The 19,077-nt window shown below is 40.4% G+C and overlaps 1 protein-coding gene across 1 annotated transcript in view; it reads left to right on the forward strand.

Annotated features, from left to right (window-relative positions):
- SHB (SH2 domain containing adaptor protein B) overlaps window positions 1–17,430 on the forward strand; it is a 61,516-nt gene extending 44,086 nt beyond the window's left edge. Inside the window, exons 5-6 of the mRNA XM_054651964.2 lie at window positions 2,316–2,435; window positions 11,408–17,430. Of these exons, the coding sequence (XP_054507939.1) occupies window positions 2,316–2,435; window positions 11,408–11,591 (304 nt within the window). The 3' untranslated portion in view covers window positions 11,592–17,430. The remainder of the gene's footprint in view (window positions 1–2,315; window positions 2,436–11,407) is intronic.
- Window positions 17,431–19,077: the final 1,647 nt, after the last annotated feature.

Below are 19,077 nucleotides of genomic sequence, written 5' to 3' on the forward strand. Positions count from 1 at the left end.
AAAAAGTGTTCTGCTGTTTCCATTGTCTTATTGAAAGTGAATCCCTCCCAGACTTATAATCAAGATCTTGTGGTTTCCTGTTTTGCTCTAACTCAGAAATAGAGTAGTATTGTGCATTATATAAGCTGTAATAACTTAGTATACTTACTGTATAATTGATGCTGCTCTCCTGTCTTCAGTGGAGTTGTGGCCCCTTAGTGGCCGAAATGTGACCATTGACAAAGTAAGGGACGTCAGGAAGAGCATTCTGTAAACCACAATCAGGGTACTTTCAAACCTGGGAGGAGATCCTGTTAAGGGTCAAAGTGTGTGATTATGTTAGAATTTTGCTTTAAGGTTTGGATTGTGTGCATGTATTTTCCAGGATATCTTAGAAGACATTCAGGTTATTCCATACTTTTGCACTGATGTCTTTCACAAGCTGTCATTGCACTTTTTTAAGACCACATCACTGATGTTTGAATTTTTGACCTTTCTTCATAAATGCTTGTATGCTGACATTTCAAAAAATGAGCACACCCAGGACAAACAGACCCAATGCAGCTGAACAGCAAATCTCTCAGGAACTTAAAGCTGATTATCGCACTTTGCTTATCGCACTAGGTAGCTGTAACAGGAGCAATCAGAGTGTCCCAATTACATGGGTATATGACTCACAAGCAATTACACTTCTGGATACTGCTGCTTACTGTCAGGTGTAGCCAAAACAGCTTCCAGGCGTCACATCTGAATCAGATGTCTCATCCACTGTTTACTTTCAACTCTTAAAAGCAGGTTTTTCTTCCTCAAACCAGCCCTGTGTTCTTTTTCCATTTCTCTCTGAATATCAGAGTTCAGTATCTCCCTTCTTTTGGTAAGGTAATATTTCACTTTTGTTTTATTGGCCCTTTGGGGAGAAAAAAAAAATAAAGATAATTGTAGCTAACAGGAAAAGTTTTTAAATTCTCCCAAATCCATTTCTTGATTCACACTTGTATTAATATTATTCTGTCACACTCAGAACGCAGTCTAGTCTTTAAATTCCTTGTTAAGAAATATCCTTCACCAGTAAATATATAATGGGACATGAGGAGGAGCCTGCCTGAAATAATTTGTATCTGTGTCTCCATCTTATTTGTGAAGGGAAGAAGCTGTCAAGGCCTCCCTTTCTAGTCTGTCTTGACTATACAAATATAACCTCTCTTTAGTTCCCTCTAATGCAGACTTTGGTTTTAATCAAGCACTCAATGAATTTTTGATTTGGGCACCAACTTAATTTTTTTAGCATATTCATCAGATTTGACAATGGAGTCACCAGCAAGAGGCAGTTAAGGGAATTATTTCTGTCCAAAAGGTTTATCTGGTCTTTAGTCACCTATCTTTTAGTTGGAGCATCTTTCTTAGAGTAAGAACAAATGGAATGAAACTCTTTTACACAAAGCAAGCAACAGTTCCTGGTAAGAACAGACAGAGAGAGCACTTCTGATGTGTTCATTCTTGCTTAGGCAGACGTGGTAGTGTCACATAATGTTTCAAAGTGCACCTGGCAATTGCAAGGAGGGAGAGATCTTCCTCAGAGCCACGTTTGACACAGGGCCAGACACGTTACATTGCTCTGGAAACTTAGGGAAGGGTCAAAGTGCTTACTCCTGGAGTCTCAGATTTTGAAAGCTGATACAGAGCAGCATGCACTGAGAAGCTTCTTTGTTTGCAGTGGCTAAGTTCAATGAAGGACCCACTCTCTCACCCAATTTCCTTTTTTCCCTGAATTGTTCACATCCACTCTACAGATCCACCAGAGATTTATCTAAAGCTCTCAGAATTCCCACAGCTTTGTTTAGAATGTGCCTTTTCGATAGATCTTCACACTTTATCACTCTTCTCCTTTTTCAAAGATTTATTTTAGCAAATCTTTTCCACTGTTAACTATTCATATTCTCCATGTGTGATCTTCAGTTTCTGTGCTTTTGTTGTTTATTTTGTATATTAGTTTTAAAACTGATATATCCCAGGGATGAAATAGAACAAATTGTATATCATGGATCTGTTTGCAAGACAGATTACAAAGTGTTTCTCTAAATGAGAATTTCTTACATAAACATGTACACCAATCTCATTGCGTGGTTTCCTATCTGAGTTTTCCCCTCAGCTGACAGGAACGAGAAACCTCCATAATTTGTAATAACTTCATCCAGAGTTTTTTATCCATAATATATTAGATTTTAAAGGTATCCATGTGCTATTGGTAGCAATTCACACCTTAAAAAATTAAGTAGTTAAAGCAGTATGAGTGGGAATGTTTATGTATGTTAATTAACCTCTTTGCTTTTTTGTAGATGGTATCATGGAGCAATAAGTCGGACAGATGCAGAAAACCTGTTGCGTTTATGTAAGGAGTGTAGCTACCTTGTAAGAAATAGTCAAACAAGCAAGCATGACTACTCACTTTCACTGAAGTAAGTACTTTTCAGTAAAACATAGTAAATGTCTTTATAAGGCCGAACTTCTCTGGTGCCATACGAGAAAATTACCCAGTTTGTTGCTGCACTGTTTTAGCTCCGAAGGACTGTGTGATGCATAGTTACAGTCACTGAATTAGTATCTTCCTGTCTGGGGATGTTAATAGATTTTTAGTCTTCATTTGGTGTCCACTCAACTAAATAAACTTGGATTATTTTTTTTTCTGGTTCTAATTTGAAATGCTCCTGCTGCTTCTGCTTTTGGCTGAATAAGAAACTGTATTGTTAGGGGATTTTATTCCTTTTGTTTTGTTTGCTTAACTGGAGTAAAGCTCTACAGCATTGTTACAGTTCTTGGAAGTAAAAAGCCCAGGATTGAGGATGAAAGATCTACAGAATTAGGAAATTAGCAGTATTCTAGTCTTAGCACTGCTCTGAATCTGCCTTACCTAGCTTAGGCTGAGTAGGATACATTACAGATGTCTTCAACCGATCATAATACAAATTCATAAACTGTTGGGGTTGGAAGGGAGGATCAAAGATCATCTAGCCCAATTCTCCCACTCATAACAGGATAATGAGTTCACTTCATTTTCTAGCTGAGGAAGATTGCCAAGGTTTTGTGTGCAGGAGAAGAAGCCCGTTTACCTTGGTATAGGCTGTACAGGTGCAAAGGGAAATGTTTCCTTTCTTTCCTCAATGCAGGATAGGGTCTGATGTGGAACCTAACCTTCCAAGTAGTGCTGGGGTACAGGCCAACTTACCGTTTTCACTAGCATTACTCCTGCCAGATTGGCTTTTATACCATTTCTTCACAGGTGTGTTCTAAAAGTACATTTTACTGCTGGGATGATGGTGATACCTGATTGTAACAAACACTTTTATAAATAGCACCAAAGTGGATCCTTTTTTTTTATAATTTTAAAATTCCATTCTAGGACTTGAGAAGAAAAATATTTTGTGGGAGTGTATTTTAAATCACTATTCCTCTGCTATTATTTTTGGGATCTCTCTGTAATGCAGAGGTTTGCCTTGATCTGGAACACATCTGCTTTAGAATTGTGGTTGAGTTCCTGTTATCTCTTTTGTAATTTGATCTCTGTATACTCCGATATAGGTGTCTTCTAGATATTTTCAAACACTGAAGCATTAATGGCACAAGCTTTGGAATAAATTTTTCCTCAGGCCTTAACTGTCCCTTAAATTCAAAGTCTTGGAATATGGCCTATTTTTTAAAGTATTTCACTTAATTCTTGCATCAGCCCAGTGATTTTTGTTATTCTGCCAGAATAACAAAACACACATCCAGATGAAAGGTGACAGTTAAAATTATATTTTGCTGTTTTGGACAGCTGCGTTCATGCCTTTAGTATCCTTTTGTAGTCTCTTTGGACAGAACTGTGATGTTTCCATTGCCTGTAAAGGTTTAGTACCATGTGTGAGTCAGCTTTTTTTTTTTTTTTTTTTTTTTTTGTTAAGTGTTTCATTTCTGCTTTAGGGGAAAAAGTAATACTCACATCCTGATTTTGTACTGAGATTAAGTAACAGTGATTTAAAATCTATTCTTCTGTTTCATGTGACAAGCTTTTTCTAAAAACAAAACAGAAAGCAAAAACCAAACTCAAACCACTTCACTCTATTTTTTAGTTTTCTTTTCTCTAATATCAAAAGATTGTTTCCCAAAACACAGCAATGAGAATCTACCCAAATATTACCTGTATTTGAAAAGTGAAAAGATGGTCGAACTTGGTCATTTTCTTTTAATATAGTTGAATATTTCATAATGGAGACATCTCTGAAGACCTTTTTTTTTCCAATAGCAGGAAGTCTTTTTATGTTCTGTGGACATTGAGAGAGTCAGACAGGCTTGACTTGCATGGGTAATTTGCATGAGATATCTGTCTGGTTCAAAATCCAAAAATTATCATTCCAAATATAATGAAATGAGTGTGAAAATAGCTTTATTGCTAAATTAAACTGCATCTGTGTATAAAACAGTCATTGAGGTAGTTTATGTTGCTCATGTCAGTGTTTGTCACTTTGAGATGATGTAGTTTACACAGTCAAATTTAATTGCATGTGGATTAGCTATCTCTGTGGGCATCAGAGAAGGTTTTATTGAAGTACACATTTATGTTGCCCAGCTCAGTTAGAAACAAGGAATTGGTGTTGTTAGTGACAAGTGTTTGAAGCTAAAAGCATCTTTCTATGGATTGGGATCCAAAATGGATTGGGATCCAAAGACCTAAGCCTCCTTGTCAGCATTGTTTAAATTCTGCACAGCAGAAGAGGAAAAAAATATGATCTACCTTCCCAGAACAAAATGATCCCAAAGGCATGAGGAGCAGCTGTACATTCTCTTGAATCTCCTCTGTCAGCCCTGGATTGTTCCTTGTTTCCTCTTCTCTGCATTCCTTCAGGGTTGTACATATTTGGCTTCCTCACACCCACCCACTCTTTCTTTAAACACAATTATAATTGCAGAAGGCTGGGTAAAAATTGCAGACCCATACTCCTGATAACTGTGCTGTGACAAGAAATTCCTTGCTGCTATTGAAATGCCTAGTTTTAAATTCCTTGTCCAAGACCCGTTCTTTACTAACAAGCACTCTGGTGAAAAAGGTAGAAGTAGGTGTGCAAATGAAAGAGGGAGAGTCATTTCTTACTTATAAATGTTTTAGGTGTTCAGCAATTACTTTATAACATTAAGCTCACAGAGATGCCTTTCTGATGTAGCAATAGAACAGGATCTCAGGATGGGGTTATCATATTTCAGTCTTGCTCAGTAAAGACCAGGCACCAGCTGGGCTCTACTAGCTAATCCTTTCAGTCAGGATTTCCCCCTCCCAAGGCTCTTGCAGCAGTGTGCATCATGCCCACACCACTTCATTTCCTGACTCACATTTCAGTTTTGGCAAATGTGGCTGTTCTTAATTTTAGATAGGGACTATCTCACAAATTAACTAAATGTGCAGTCTGTGAGCAAAACAGTAATGGGCATTGCTTTCTGATTTGTCAGATAGTTCCTGCACAATCACAGCCACTGGAAGTACAGAGCTGAATTCAGAGAGGGTGGTGCCTTTTGACATCCTGATTCTGTGGATTCGTAAACAGGCATGTGGTTTCCCTGAATAGCAAAGGAAGCTGCAAGCTATGGGGTTTTTTGTCATTACAGTCTGTAAAAGTGGTCCTGATTTCCAAAGTTGAGTACATAAGCTTTGAGTAGTTCTGGGTTCTGGATAAATGCTGGATTTGCACCTTTCTGTTAATTTTTGTTCTTGGAAGTAAATCTCATAATATTGTAAAAATAACAAGTTTTTTCCTGTCAGTAATTTACAAAGAGGTCATGGGATTTTTGATGGGTCTCTAAATTAGCAATTGAATAAAAGTATTTAAAAGTGTATTACTAGTCTATTGTTAGCCTAAACCATAAAGATAAGGTCCTGGCTGTTAGCAGGAACTATGGATTCTGTCACTTCTATGGACAGCCCAACAAGCTGAGGGTTCTCATTACCTTCAAAGCAGTAGATGGGAACTGGTTATAGAGGATGGAGCCTGGGCTTAGTCTTAGTAGTGATTTTCACACATTGGGTGCAAATGAACACTTGTACACTTTGTTTGTTTGTAGAGGAAGAGATGTTTATTTTATCATGGAGACATTGCCTGATTGCTGTCAGGTGTAGAATGACAGTGTTGTGTACAATATGCTTGAAAAAGCAAAGCTGAAGCAGGGAAAACAGTTAATAGGCCAGCCTCTTAGTGTCACCAGTAAATGATTTTTCAGTGTTTTTTGGGGTTTTTTTTGGTTTTGTTTTTTTCTTCTTTTTTTTTTGTGGTTTTTTTTTTTTTTTCTTGGTCTGGCTTTAAGCTGTGAGGTTTTATTTTATTTTCTTTTTGCTGTACATAGGGTTTGTTTAAGTTACAGCATGTAACACAAGTTAAAATTATGAAATGGAAAATCATTTTAGAGTGGAAAAATAACACAATATATATTTCCTACATTGCTAGAATTTTTTTTCTGATGATATTGCAAAGTTGTTGCTTTTTTCTTTATGCAAGTGATGTTTCATCAAAATTAATGCAGAAAAATCTGTTCTGACAAAACAGTGCTTTTTTCAGCAAAAATAGGGTTCAGAAGACTAGGTCAAACTTTCTGATTGTGAACACTGAATCATGTTTCAAAGCCATTAATATTTCCTGGAAAAAATACTAGGTTTAATATCTAATTAATATTTATTACGGCTGCTTTTATCACACTTCATGCATAAGATCAAAAAAGCACATTCTAATTAAGTGTCTGCCCAATTCCTTTCTCATCCTCACTGGGTTTTGAAAACTGAAAGAAAATATGTGGGGAGGTTGCAATTCCAAGTCTCTTGGTATTATGGTTGTGTTGCCAAACATTTTAAGCAAGGTGTGACTGACTATTAGTCATGTATCAAGTTTGTGTCTGTGTAAACATCTGTGCTTGAGAGTTCCAAAGAAATTTGGTGCAGGGATCAGCAATTAGCATTTTTTTCTGTGTTTGAAACCCATGGGAATGGTTGCAAAAAGGAAAGAAAGGGTAGAATATTGTCTCTAGTAGCACTGTTTTGTCACTGTCAATTGAATGAAAATGTGGTGAAGAGTTGTTGCAACATTTGAAAAAACCACAATGGTACTTAGAATTCACACAGTAACAATATCACATGCTGTAGTTCAGGTCCCAGCACCTTCTCTTACAAAATGTGTATGTCTTGTCTCTTCAAGGCACTGGCTCTTACCAGTGTTCACATATGTGAACTTGGGATCACTATTTAGGTTCTTTTCTTTGAAAACCTTGGGCCTGGCAGGTTCTAATAGTTGTTGCTGAGCTGAAAATAGGCATTCCAAAACCAGGACTACTGAGTAAGGCACTTGTTCAGGTGGACTCCAAAAGTGCTTCAAAAACTGAGCAGAAACTTATTTACAATTACTTCAACCATGGAGCTTTTTTCCCTCTCATTACCTGAAATTTCAGTAATCTCTTTGCATACTAAAATCAGCATTTGGAGGACAGGAAGAGAGAATATGACTTCCAGGTTCTTTTTTCACGTGGTCCTTGTAATTCTAGTCACTGGTCTAGAAGCATTGGTGTTGTTAATCAAGTGCAGATGCATCTTGCCCTTACCTGTCACTAAAGGCACTGATTCTCTGAGTCCAGGCATACCAGAAGAGGGGAAACTGTGAGACAGATTTTAAGGACAGATAGAGAAGATGAGACAGCACAGAAGGATTCTTAGTGTAGATGTGAATAGTTTCACAGAATAGTTTATAGTTGAAAGGGTTTAATTCAAGGGCATGATTACAAGGTGCTAAGTTGACTTTCTTCCAGCTTAATTTGTTCTACATTATAGAAGATGAGAATTGTCTTGTTTTGATATGTCTACTTGCAACCTGTGATAGTTCATTTGAAACAGGGATGGGCAGATAGCACATTCAACAGTGTAATTTTTGGACACTAAAAGAGGGTGGAAAGGGAGTGAAGAAGGAAAATATTTGAAAACATAATCTTTGCTTTCATCCACCAGTAAGCCTGAAACAATGCTCAGTTTAAAGAGTTCTGAACATCCAGAAAAGTAGCCAGGATAGAAATCAGGTCTATCACTAACAATGTGGTATTGGCTGCAAACACTAGCAGTAAGCAAAACCAGTTCATTGACTGAATGTTCTTGTTGCCTCTCAGTTCTCCTCCTTTACGAACAGAAAATTTGTGTGTGAGACACTGCAAAGATTTGAAGTCAATTTAACATACCTTCCATTTGCCTAGAGAGATCTAGTTGCAAATGGATCTCTGGAGATGCCTAGTCCAATCCCCTGCTCCAAGCAGTTCATGCTTTTTGCAGTAATAACCTGTTTCGGCTATCCCAGTTCCTTTCCCAGGTGTGCCAATACGCCCTCCCTTCCCCTCTCCTTGCCTCCTGCTGAGAGCTGTCCATCAGTCTCATATTCCAGCAAGGGTGTCGTATGATTGGCAGAGTTCAAAAGATGCCTCTCAGCCCTGGGGACTTTGGGCCATCCAGGTGTCATTTGTCCCCTGAGACTTCCCCCCCCTCACCTGGTTGGTGGCACACCTACCCCTTCCCTCTCCCTCTCCCCAGGCTTAAAAGACATGGGGACCATGCGGTTTGTGGTTCTGTTGGAGCTGTTGCAACATTCAGAGGTCTGTGTGCTATGAATAAAGCTCTGGATCAAACCCTCCAGCAGGACCCGTCTCCTTTTTCCTTCACCATCACCTAAAGCCTTTTCACCAGAGGTAAACCTGGGTTCCTGCATGCCTGGACCTGTTCCAAGCGCCCAGCTGCAGCATCCAGCCAGCCAAAGGTGTCTCTGAGGTGAAACACCACAGCGCCGCCTTTGGTCCAGCAGCAAGGGTCAGACGAACCCAGGCACGTTCCATCCGGCAGTATTGGGATCTAACTCCAATACATGCTTATCAGGTTGCTGAGTGCTTTGGAAAACTTGTGAGGATGAAACCCTTCAGACCTGCCTTATCCTGGTTTCTGGGCTCTAGGACTCCTACGAAGAAGAGTCCCTGTGTCCAGTGGGAACTCCCTTGCAGCTTGTGCTTGTTGACAGAGAAACTTCTGTTTTCTCTGTATCTCTCTCTTTTAGGCAGTGGATGATTGCAACCTGACACCCTCCATCTCACCTTTCTTTCTCCTGAAGACTAAACAGGCACAATTCCCTCAAGCCTATCCTCATACGTCAGATATTCCCATCCTTATTCCCATCCCAGACTATGCTTAGTAGTCCTGCTCTGGATATGCTCCAGTATTGACATCTCTTTTATCATGGGACACCCTCTCACCAGATATGGGTGCAGCCTCACGAGCGCTCTGTAGAAGTAGTAGTCACTGTCTTCCAGCAGCTGGCTGCACTTTGCTGTGGAACTCAGGGCTGCAGTAGGTCTTCATGGGCAGACCATTGAATCATTCTCCTCCCCACCATGTGTCCTCCCTACCATAGTTCCTCTTCAGGCCTGTTGTGCCCCAGCTTGCACAGCTGCTTGGGTTTGTTCCATCCCAAGTGCAGAAGCTATGTATTTGCCTTGTCTACATGCCATTAGCCTGCTATTCATAACTTTTAGCTCACATTCTTTTTCCCTCATCCTCGCAAGCAGTGTGGCCATCCAGAAGGCTCACCTGTCAGGATATATTTCCAGGATTCTTTTTGTGTGAGCTCAATGATTATGTGCTACACAAACCTGAATGTATACATAGGTCCTTCCTGGGTATGCAACAGCTGTCATGAATACATGGCTTGTAACAATTTGTTCATACTGTCTGCATTGTCCTCCTGTTCAAAAAAAGGCTTGTGCTTTTCCCTTCTCTGCACTAAAGTGCACTTAAAAGATTGTTCTTCAGTCCTTGTCATACTTCTGAAATTAGCATGCACCTGATTCCATTAATATATCTGCACATTTTCAAGTCCTTTTGTGGCAAAGCAGATTCATAGTCAACTGAAGAAAGAGAGCAATACATCTGTCCTCATAATAAGTATTTAAAGATGTCGCTCTTATTTAAGGAAAATAATTTAGAGATTAATTATGACTTGAAAGAGATATTTTCCCACTAAAAAATTGATATTTAAAGCACGACTTTAAGCATGTAGAGCCATAATTAGAGTGCCTGCTATAGTTTCTGCGCACCAGGTTTCTCTTCATCAGGCAGTTGTTGAATACATTGAAAGATATGAGCTTGGTTATGATACAGGCACTTACAGAAGGAACTCTGCACCTGCTAACTAGCATATGGCAGATTTTAGAGAAGCTGGTTTTAAAATAATTTTGTTTTTCTGCTGCAGCTTTCTGTGTCATCTTGAATTGGGTTTTTTTGCTGACACAGGCCAACTCCAGTTTTAACACTACTGTCTCTGCCCCTGGACACACCTAGAAGAAACAATGGCTTGGAGCCAGAAGATTAGGGACTGGGACATCAAACAAGCTGTAAAAACCTTCTAAGCCTCATTTAAGATCTTGATGTGTAGGAAGTGTTCTTTGCACTTGTGTTGCCCTAGCTGACCTCTACAGTCTTAAAGTAGCCTATATGTTATGTTGAGACAGCAGACACTGAAAGGTCACTTCTGGGAAGAGCTGAGGCCAGCTTTACCTCTGGTGCTGCGTGGCAGTATGGGTGCTTTCTATCAGAGTGGAATTCTGTTGCATGGGTTGCTTTCCTGAGAGCAGGCAGGGCAGTTCCATGAGTTCCATGACACTCTTCTCCTGCCTGTGTAATAATGAGCCTTCCTCAAAGAGAGTGCCTGCAGAAAGACAACAAGACAGCAGCCCTTGCTCAGTATAGCACGCAGTCTGAAGCAGTACTGTGCCATGAACCTTGGGAACATGCTCACCTGGAGTAGCTTTCCCACCTGAAGCCACCAGATTATGCACAGAGATCTGTTCTGGGCAGTTACTGCCCGAGTGGAATGGGTGAGGTCTGCCCTGAGGCAGCCGCAGGGTAGAACAGGACAGGTCTTGTCTTGCCTAGCTGAACAAGGTTCATGGCCTGCTTGTGCCTATGAAGGAACCCTCAGGCCTCTGACAGGCCAACACCACAGATATTTGGGTCCAGATATAATGACTAGCTATAGTGAAAATGTGTTCACAGGAAAATATTGCAGGGGCTGGAGAGAAGGGCCATGGGAAGGAAATGGATTGTTTACTGGTACACCTCTGGATCACTTTCTGTGTGAGACAGCCATGCATGTGGATCAAGGCAGCACAGGTGCTGAAAACTAAATACTGCCTTAGGCTGCCTTTGTGGTGAACTGTCCATGGGGGTTGCAACCAGCAGCTGGAAACAGTCAGTCTGACCACTGTCTTGGCCTGCCCCTCACCAGGTACTGGCATTTTGTTCTCCTACTTTCCCCTCCATGAGGAGAGCCTGTGGTGGTGCTGCACCCCTCTTCCCTGTGCACAAGCATGAACTTACACTTTGCTTTCCTTGCAGGAGCAGTCAAGGTTTTATGCATATGAAGCTGACGAAAACCAAAGAGAAATACATCCTGGGTCAGAACAGCCCTCCATTCGACAGTGTTCCTGAAGTCATCCACTACTACACTACAAAAAAGCTGCCTATCAAAGGAGCAGAACACTTGTCCTTGCTCTACCCTGTGGCTGTACGGACTCTCTAATAATCTAGTCTTACCCCTTCCTGTGGATGGGAGGTGAGAGATAAGCCGGGTTGCACAGAATTCATTGCCAGAATTAGGAGCCTGAGTATATGATGGAGAGAAGCAGCATTTAGTCTTGTGAATGTGGGCTCTCTGCAGAGTTGTCTGTGGGACTGTGTGTGTGACACACTTGTGCTGCAGCATGCCTCTAGAATTGTATTGCTGCGTAAGAGAAAGGACACTTATTTTAATGCAAGGAGAGCAGATAGCCTTCCCACATCTTCTGTGTGAATGAAAGTGCTTCCCAATAAAAGTTCTTCCTTCGTGCTTTGAGAAGAATCAACAAGTTCTTCTCAGCAGTAAAAAACGAACAACTTGTATTCTCTTGCTACCCTGAGAAACTTCTCCATGAGAAAGAGTAACCTTACTCTGAGGGACCCTAGGGTGTTCTTGATGGATCTGAGAAGGAGCTGCTTAGCAAGCAAGTCTCTGGCTCTGGTCACATAGTTTGATGGGTTTGGGATTTTTTTAATGCAGTTTCTTGGGGTAGTGAAATATTGAACTTCTATTAGACACACAATCTTAAAATAGTTTTGTGAGAGCAAATCATGGTCAATTACTTATGAATAGGGGATGTAATTAAACAGTAGTTTGTTATATATTTTTATCCTTTTTGGTACAATAATCTCTTAATGTTTACTGTCTTCATTTGCAAGTTTCATTTGTAGGTACAGGCAGCTAATTCTGTTTGGGACAGTTACACCATAATGTTTTAAGTAGTTAGGATAAGTAATTTTGATATGTGGGTTAGTATTTATGCATGAGGGTGGTCAAAGGCTTTTATAAAGCTTTAGTAGGCAAAATCTTCACTTGCTCATTCATGTGGATCAAACAGCTGTCCTACTCATGTAGCAGGCTAACGTGTATCACACTGCCTTTCCACAAGATGGCTTTTGCAGCTGTGAGAATTGCAGTATGTAGCAGAGCAGAATTTTGTTTTTCTGGTCTACCAAGGCATTCTTAAGCCATAGCCCTGTTGGCATATACCTTCTGGCCAGTGCTCTTTTTCACCATGAGCAGAAGCCTGCCTCCTGCTGTATTTCAGTTGCTGTCAGCCAGAAGCACTGTGGAAGCTGCTCTGTATCTTAGTCCTGCCAACTCAGTGCCCATGTACTTGGGTCATATTTTTTTACATGCTCTGTGTGCTCATTCAGTGAGATAAGTGAAAAATTATAAAATTGTACACAAGCTGGAACTGGGGAATCTATAGCCTTATAGTCCTCATGTTGTGCCATCTCCCACATACATCTAGAATGTTGTGCATTAACCCATCAGCTGGTATAGTAGCAAACTGGTTATATGCAGGTTATGTATTTTACAGACAGCAATAGGACTGTGAAATTGTGTGCTATTTAATTCAGCTTTCTTAGCTACTACTATTTTTTTATGTATGCTTAGAAAGAAGTGCAAATCTGAAAATTGTGATGGAATAACCACTTATTGCCTGTAAAAGTAGTTCTTCATGGTATTGTTTAATCTGTTAAGAACCTCAAGGATGACCCATATACTCTCACTGGTGCTAAATATTGTTTCCTTTTAAGCCTGCCTTATTCTTTAAATGGCATCCAATGCAGATTGAACAGAAGTTGATCATATGTGTGTGAAGAGCCCAGTGTCATTTTGTGCAGCAGTGGTAATGGGTCAAACTGTCTGTCTTACCCAGAATCGGAAGTTGCATTGAAATAGGTTTTCCAGTTTTCTGAGGAGGGTGGCTCAGTGGAGGACAAAGAGACAACATGCCTTTCCAAGTGAAAACAAATATCCCCTTTTTGTGTACTTGATGCCTTGAGAAGGCTGACCTAGAACAGAGGCTAGATAGAGTTAAAGAATAAAGTAGGTATTTATAAAAGGCCTTAAAGGATACACCGTGGGCAATGTAAGAGCCTGGCCAGGGCTACACCCAAGATGAACCCAAAATGGTCACAAAATGGATGACCAGTCACAAGGTGTCACACTTTTATAAGTTTTGGTCCATTAGCATATGGGAGTTAATTGTCCAATTATAGATTGAGGTTATGAACTTCCATCCTCCTTGTTTTCTCTCTTCAATTCACCATTGTTTATACTTTTTGGGCCTGGAGCTTGTAACAGTTGTCCTTGGTCAAGCTGGAAAAGGAATTGTTTTGTCTATCTACCCTGAGAAGAGAACTTACCAACACTTAATATGAAACTCAGAGCTACACACTAAAACAGCACAGAATCTGAAAAATATGAAAGCTGAAACTTAAGGCATCATATTACCTGAATGCTTTTTTTATTTCCCTAAAGTCTTTACTCTCTTAACATCACTCAACTGACAAAAGCGTACAGGCACTTTTAAGTTAGTATATTCTCTCACCAGAGTAGGAGTTTATGAAGGTGGCATAGTTCACACAAATTAGAAATCAGGTGATATCTGCTCTGAGTCTTGGCCTTTGTGAGCTCGAGCAAAATTATCATGCCCTTTGGGACAGAAATATGTGTTATTTCTTCTTTTGTGTGTTGAATCTGGCATGATTGCCGTTCCATAGTCTGTTTTTCTTCTTTAAAGGGAAAAAAAAAGTATGCCCCTACTCTAACAGCAATTACCAGTAGAAACCAATAGCATCATAAACCAAGGCCTTGTCTGGCTTCCTTAAGCACTTTGTCTTTAAGTCATGGGGATAACTATTGTACCAGACCTTTCTTGTCATGGGTCTGATCAAAAGTCAGATGAAGCCAGCAAGTGCCATTTTATTGCTGTCTGCGTATTTTGGGTTGGGATCCATTGTTTCATACAAATTATGTGAATGTGCATCATACAAATGAATATACTGCTTATTACAGCTTCAAAGATCAGATCAAAGTTCTTGGTTCAGGAAAAGGAAATCATCTCAGAACGTATTGGTTGTCCATGGGAAGGTTTTTTTATTATTTTTCTAAAAGACTTTTAGAAAGTACTCAATAATTGCAGAATAAATAAAACTAGGATTTTGTTTGCACTGTAATGTTGTCTCTGTTTATTTAAGTGATTGTATGATATTTTTCCAGTGAAGGAATATTCTTCCCAGATTTTTTAATGTACAGTGAAAATGCGGTGTGTTAACAGTGTGTAGTATTGCGTATAGGTGGAAGATCTTGTAGTGATCATGCCTATATTGCACATTAAAAGTTTATTTAAAAAAATATATATAAACCTCTCCCTTTTTTTCCTTGTGTACTCAGATTGTCATGAATAGCTAATAATTGAAGCAGCCTTTTAGAACAACTTGTATTTATTTGTCTCAACTGTGTTGTGAAAGTAATCACTAGGTTGTAATTTGGAGTCTGGAAAATCATGTGTCTCAGTTCTACCCTGACTAATTCTCTTGATAATGTGCACCTTTACAAGGGCCTGACAAGGGTGCATGTGTGAATGATATTGCTGATGGTCCAAGGAATCCAGTTATTGCTGCTAACAGCATAACACTGGTGAGTCACTTTTTGCAGTCTTTGTAAGAGGTGTTAATTTGGCTTCTATTTTGATGAGTATTTCACAGCATGGTGAAGGCTGTGAACATCTGTATGATGTGTAGGAGAGCTTTAGTGGCCAAGGTTGCATTTCACAGCTCCTTCCATAATTGGAAAATCATTTAGGTTTGTGGAAATGCAGTCATCACCGTGGTTTCTCTACTTGATAACAGATTATTGCCTTACTTTGAAATTAAGTCTTCAGAGACAGGATGCAAAGCACAGGGCTGAATTAAGTGCAAAGGTACAAAACAGACATTTTTAGCTTATCAAAGAACATGAGCTGAAGTAAGTATTCCTCTATATTCTGAGGAAAATGCTTACTGCTTGGAGGATGACACATTGGTGTGCTTCTCCTCAGCATCCCGTTGGGTTTTGCACTTTATTTTGATGCCATGGCTCAAGCTGGCAACACAAACATCATGTGGCAATGTTGGTGGAGTCCACAAATAGCATGTTTTATCCAGGCTCTGATTCCATTTTGACACTGCTACACTACTAAGCTGTACTCTGGTTTACTTGGTCCTCTGCTGCTGCAAGTTATTTGTGCTGTCCTTGGGTGGCACCTCAAGTGGTGCCTGAGCAAAACAAACAAGGTCTTAACAGAATTTTAAATAAACAGATTAAAGACCTCACCCCACACACTATACTCTCTCCCTGTAGAGAGAGTAAAACAAAACAGATTTGGAACAGAACTGTCTGTAGTCCTGATATGAGCAAGGAGTAAAGGAAATAGAAAGGAGATTCAACGGATTTTCATACATTTTTTTCTTTTTTAATGATTAGCAATGATCCCACATAAAATACTGCATATTGCTTTCTTTTATTACTTACTTTTGGAGGCCCAAGGAAGGAAGGAAGGAAGGAAGGAAATCGTAGCAGCTGAACAAAGTTGTTGATCTGAAATGAAGCAAATAGAAGTCCTGCTGAAAAAAAATGTTCATATGTTGCAAGGGATGACCATGTACAATCCAGTTTTCTGCAGCATGTGATTTCCCATCTTGAGCTGTGAGCTTCTTCTGTGAACAAGGTATGCACAATCTAGAGATAATGTGGTGACTTCGGTGCTCTGCACCTTGTGTTTAGTTCAGTGATAAGATTAAGATTAGACCAAACATTGCCTTTGCTTTCAGGGTCCCTGAATTGCATTTGTTGCTGCTGACAATTCCAAGACACAAGCTTGGTGAAGCTTGTTGGCAAATTGATTGTATTAACCCATTCCCCAGTCTGCCTCCAAGAAACAATGGTTCTAACCACAGGAGAAATATCAAGAGGATGGCTGGAAATCTGCTGAGTTGCATAAGCCATGGGGATGACTGAAACATGATGATTTTATGAAATTAATATATAGGAAGAGTTACAGGATTGTTTATAGAGTAATGGCTAGATTGTGTCAGGCAGTGTGGGTGGAGCCTGGCTGAAATTTAGCTATGAAAGAATAGAGAAGGATAAGGTAACCCTTTACAAGTAAACAGCTTGTTAACTGCTGTAAAAGTTGTAAAAGTGTCATGGAGAAAGTGTGGAGATACTTTCAGCAAGGGCAGACTGAGTTGCAATGTGGCAGGAGCCAAGTGTGAGATACTGAGAGAATTTGAATACAGGAACCAGGCATTCTCTAGCAGTCTGTAATGGATATTGTCCACTATCTCAAGAGAGACACAGAAGGTACCTACAGGAGGTAGCCTAGACAAAGAGATTATGAGAAGAGACTAAAGAAATTTGATGAGAATCCAGAGAGATTCAGAAGAGATCTCGAACAAAACCCTGGGGAGGAAAAGGGGAGAATTCAGGAATACCCTGGGAGAAATACAAGGGACCCCACATCCTTAGAGACTGCACATGGTAAGGCTGAAACTGCTACGCTGACCCTCCTGATTTCTCGCCCAGATTGTGTGGTCTACCACATAGGACAAGGACTACACTGATCAAACTCACTTCTCTTCTGGACTGCCCTGTGGAACAGGAAGGTCATGTTTCTCATGGTTGTCATCACAGATATCCATGTCTAAAATGTTTTTGAGTCTGACTTCATTTAGACTCTGCACTTTCATTTTAACTTGTATTGCAAAAACCAGCCCTGAACTCTCTATTTCTTGTTAATTAACTATTGCTAATTATTTTCAAATATAAAGTTATGTGATATAATTGGGATAAGTTATTATAATAAAAGGATTCCAGTTAGTAACTTTGTAGGGCCAGGATGGATCATGGTTTCAACCTGAATATTACCAGTTCTGTGAAAATAAGGGTCATGTAAACAATGTCTTTGATTTTTATTGTTTGTTCATAATCTCCTTTCAGCACAAATATAGTAAACTTTTCTCTGATATTATCTTTTTATTTACCTCCAGTAATTAGATCCATTCATAGAGAGGGCAGCCTATAAAACCTTGTCATCTGTCTGTTTTTTCTACACATTAAGACTATTTTTTATCTCCATATAAACATATCTATATAGAATAATTTTGGTCATTGAGTCCAACATTTAACCTGGCACTTCCAAATCCACCCCTAAATTATGTCCTTAAATGCCACATCTTTAAAATATTTCCAGACAGTGGATTGAACCACTTCCTTGAGCAGCCTGGTCTGTGACTCATAGCCCTTTCAGTAGTGAATTATTTCCATATTAATGCAGTCTAAACCACCACTGGTGCAACTTGAGGCTGTTTCTTCTCATCCCCTCATTTATTGGGAGAAAAGGCTTACCCCCACATCACTAAAGCCTCCTTCCCAGTAGTTGCAGAATTGAAATTTCCCATCCAGTCCCATCAGCTGCTCTTCACAGGACTTGTGCTCCAGACCCTTCACCAGCAGTTCCATTGCCTTTCTCTGGACACACCCCAGCATCTCAATGTTGTTTTTGAAGTGAGGGCCCCAGAACTGTACAGAGCCCTCAAGGTGGGGCTTCACCAGTGCCAAGTACAAGGGGACAGTCACTGCCCTGGTTCTGCTGGTCACACTATTGCTGATACAGGCCAGGATGCCATTGGTCTTCTTAGCCACCTAGGCACACTGCTGCTTTGTGTTCAGCCAGATGTTGGCCGTATCACCCCCAGGTCCTTTGCTGGGCAACTTTCCAGACACCGCTCCCCATCTGCAGTGCTGAATGAAGTTGTTGTGACCCCAGGGCAGGACCTGAGACTTGGCCTTATTGAATCTGACACCATTGGCCTCAGCCCATCAATCCAGCCTGTCCAGATCCCTCTGCAGAGCCTTCCTGCCCTCCAGCAGGTCGACACTCCCACACAGCCTGGAAAAATGACTGATGGTATGCTCAGTTCCCTCATCCAAACCCAAACTGGCTCCAGTACTGACCCCTGGAGAAAACACTTGTGATTGGATGGATGTAGCTCCATTCACCACCACTCTGTGGACGTGGCCATCCAGACACTTGGTTACCCAATAAACAGTGCACCCATCCAAGTCATGAACAGCCAGTTTCTCTGAGAGAATGCTGTGGGAGAAAATGTCAAAGGCTTTGATTGAGTCAAGATAGACAACATCCAAAGCCTTTCCCTCATCTATGAAGTGGGTCACCGTGTTCACAGGTCAGGTTGGTCAAGTAGCACCTGCCTTCCCTAGATACTTGCTGGCTGGGCCTGATCCCTGGTTGTCTGGTATGTGCTGTGTGATGGCACTCAGTGTGATCTGTTCCATGACCTTCCCCAGGCTGACAGGTCTATAGTTCCCCAGCTCCATACAGATCCTCCTTCCAGCCCTTGTAGAAGGGCATCACATTGGCCAACTTCCAGTTTCCTGGGACCTTCCTGGTTAGCCAGGACTGCTGCTAAATGACTAAAAATTACTCAATGAGCTCTTCCACCAGCTCCCTCAGTACCCTTGGGAGGAACCCATTTGGCCTCATAGACTTGTGTGTGTCTAAGCCATATTTGATTGTTAATTTTTTCCCCTTGGATTATTAGGCCATCATTCTGTTTCCCATCTATGTCTTCCAGATCACCAGATGTATTGATAG

The sequence above is a fragment of the Agelaius phoeniceus genome, chromosome Z (assembly GCF_051311805.1).
Source record: "Agelaius phoeniceus isolate bAgePho1 chromosome Z, bAgePho1.hap1, whole genome shotgun sequence".
Lineage (NCBI taxonomy): Eukaryota > Metazoa > Chordata > Aves > Passeriformes > Icteridae > Agelaius > Agelaius phoeniceus.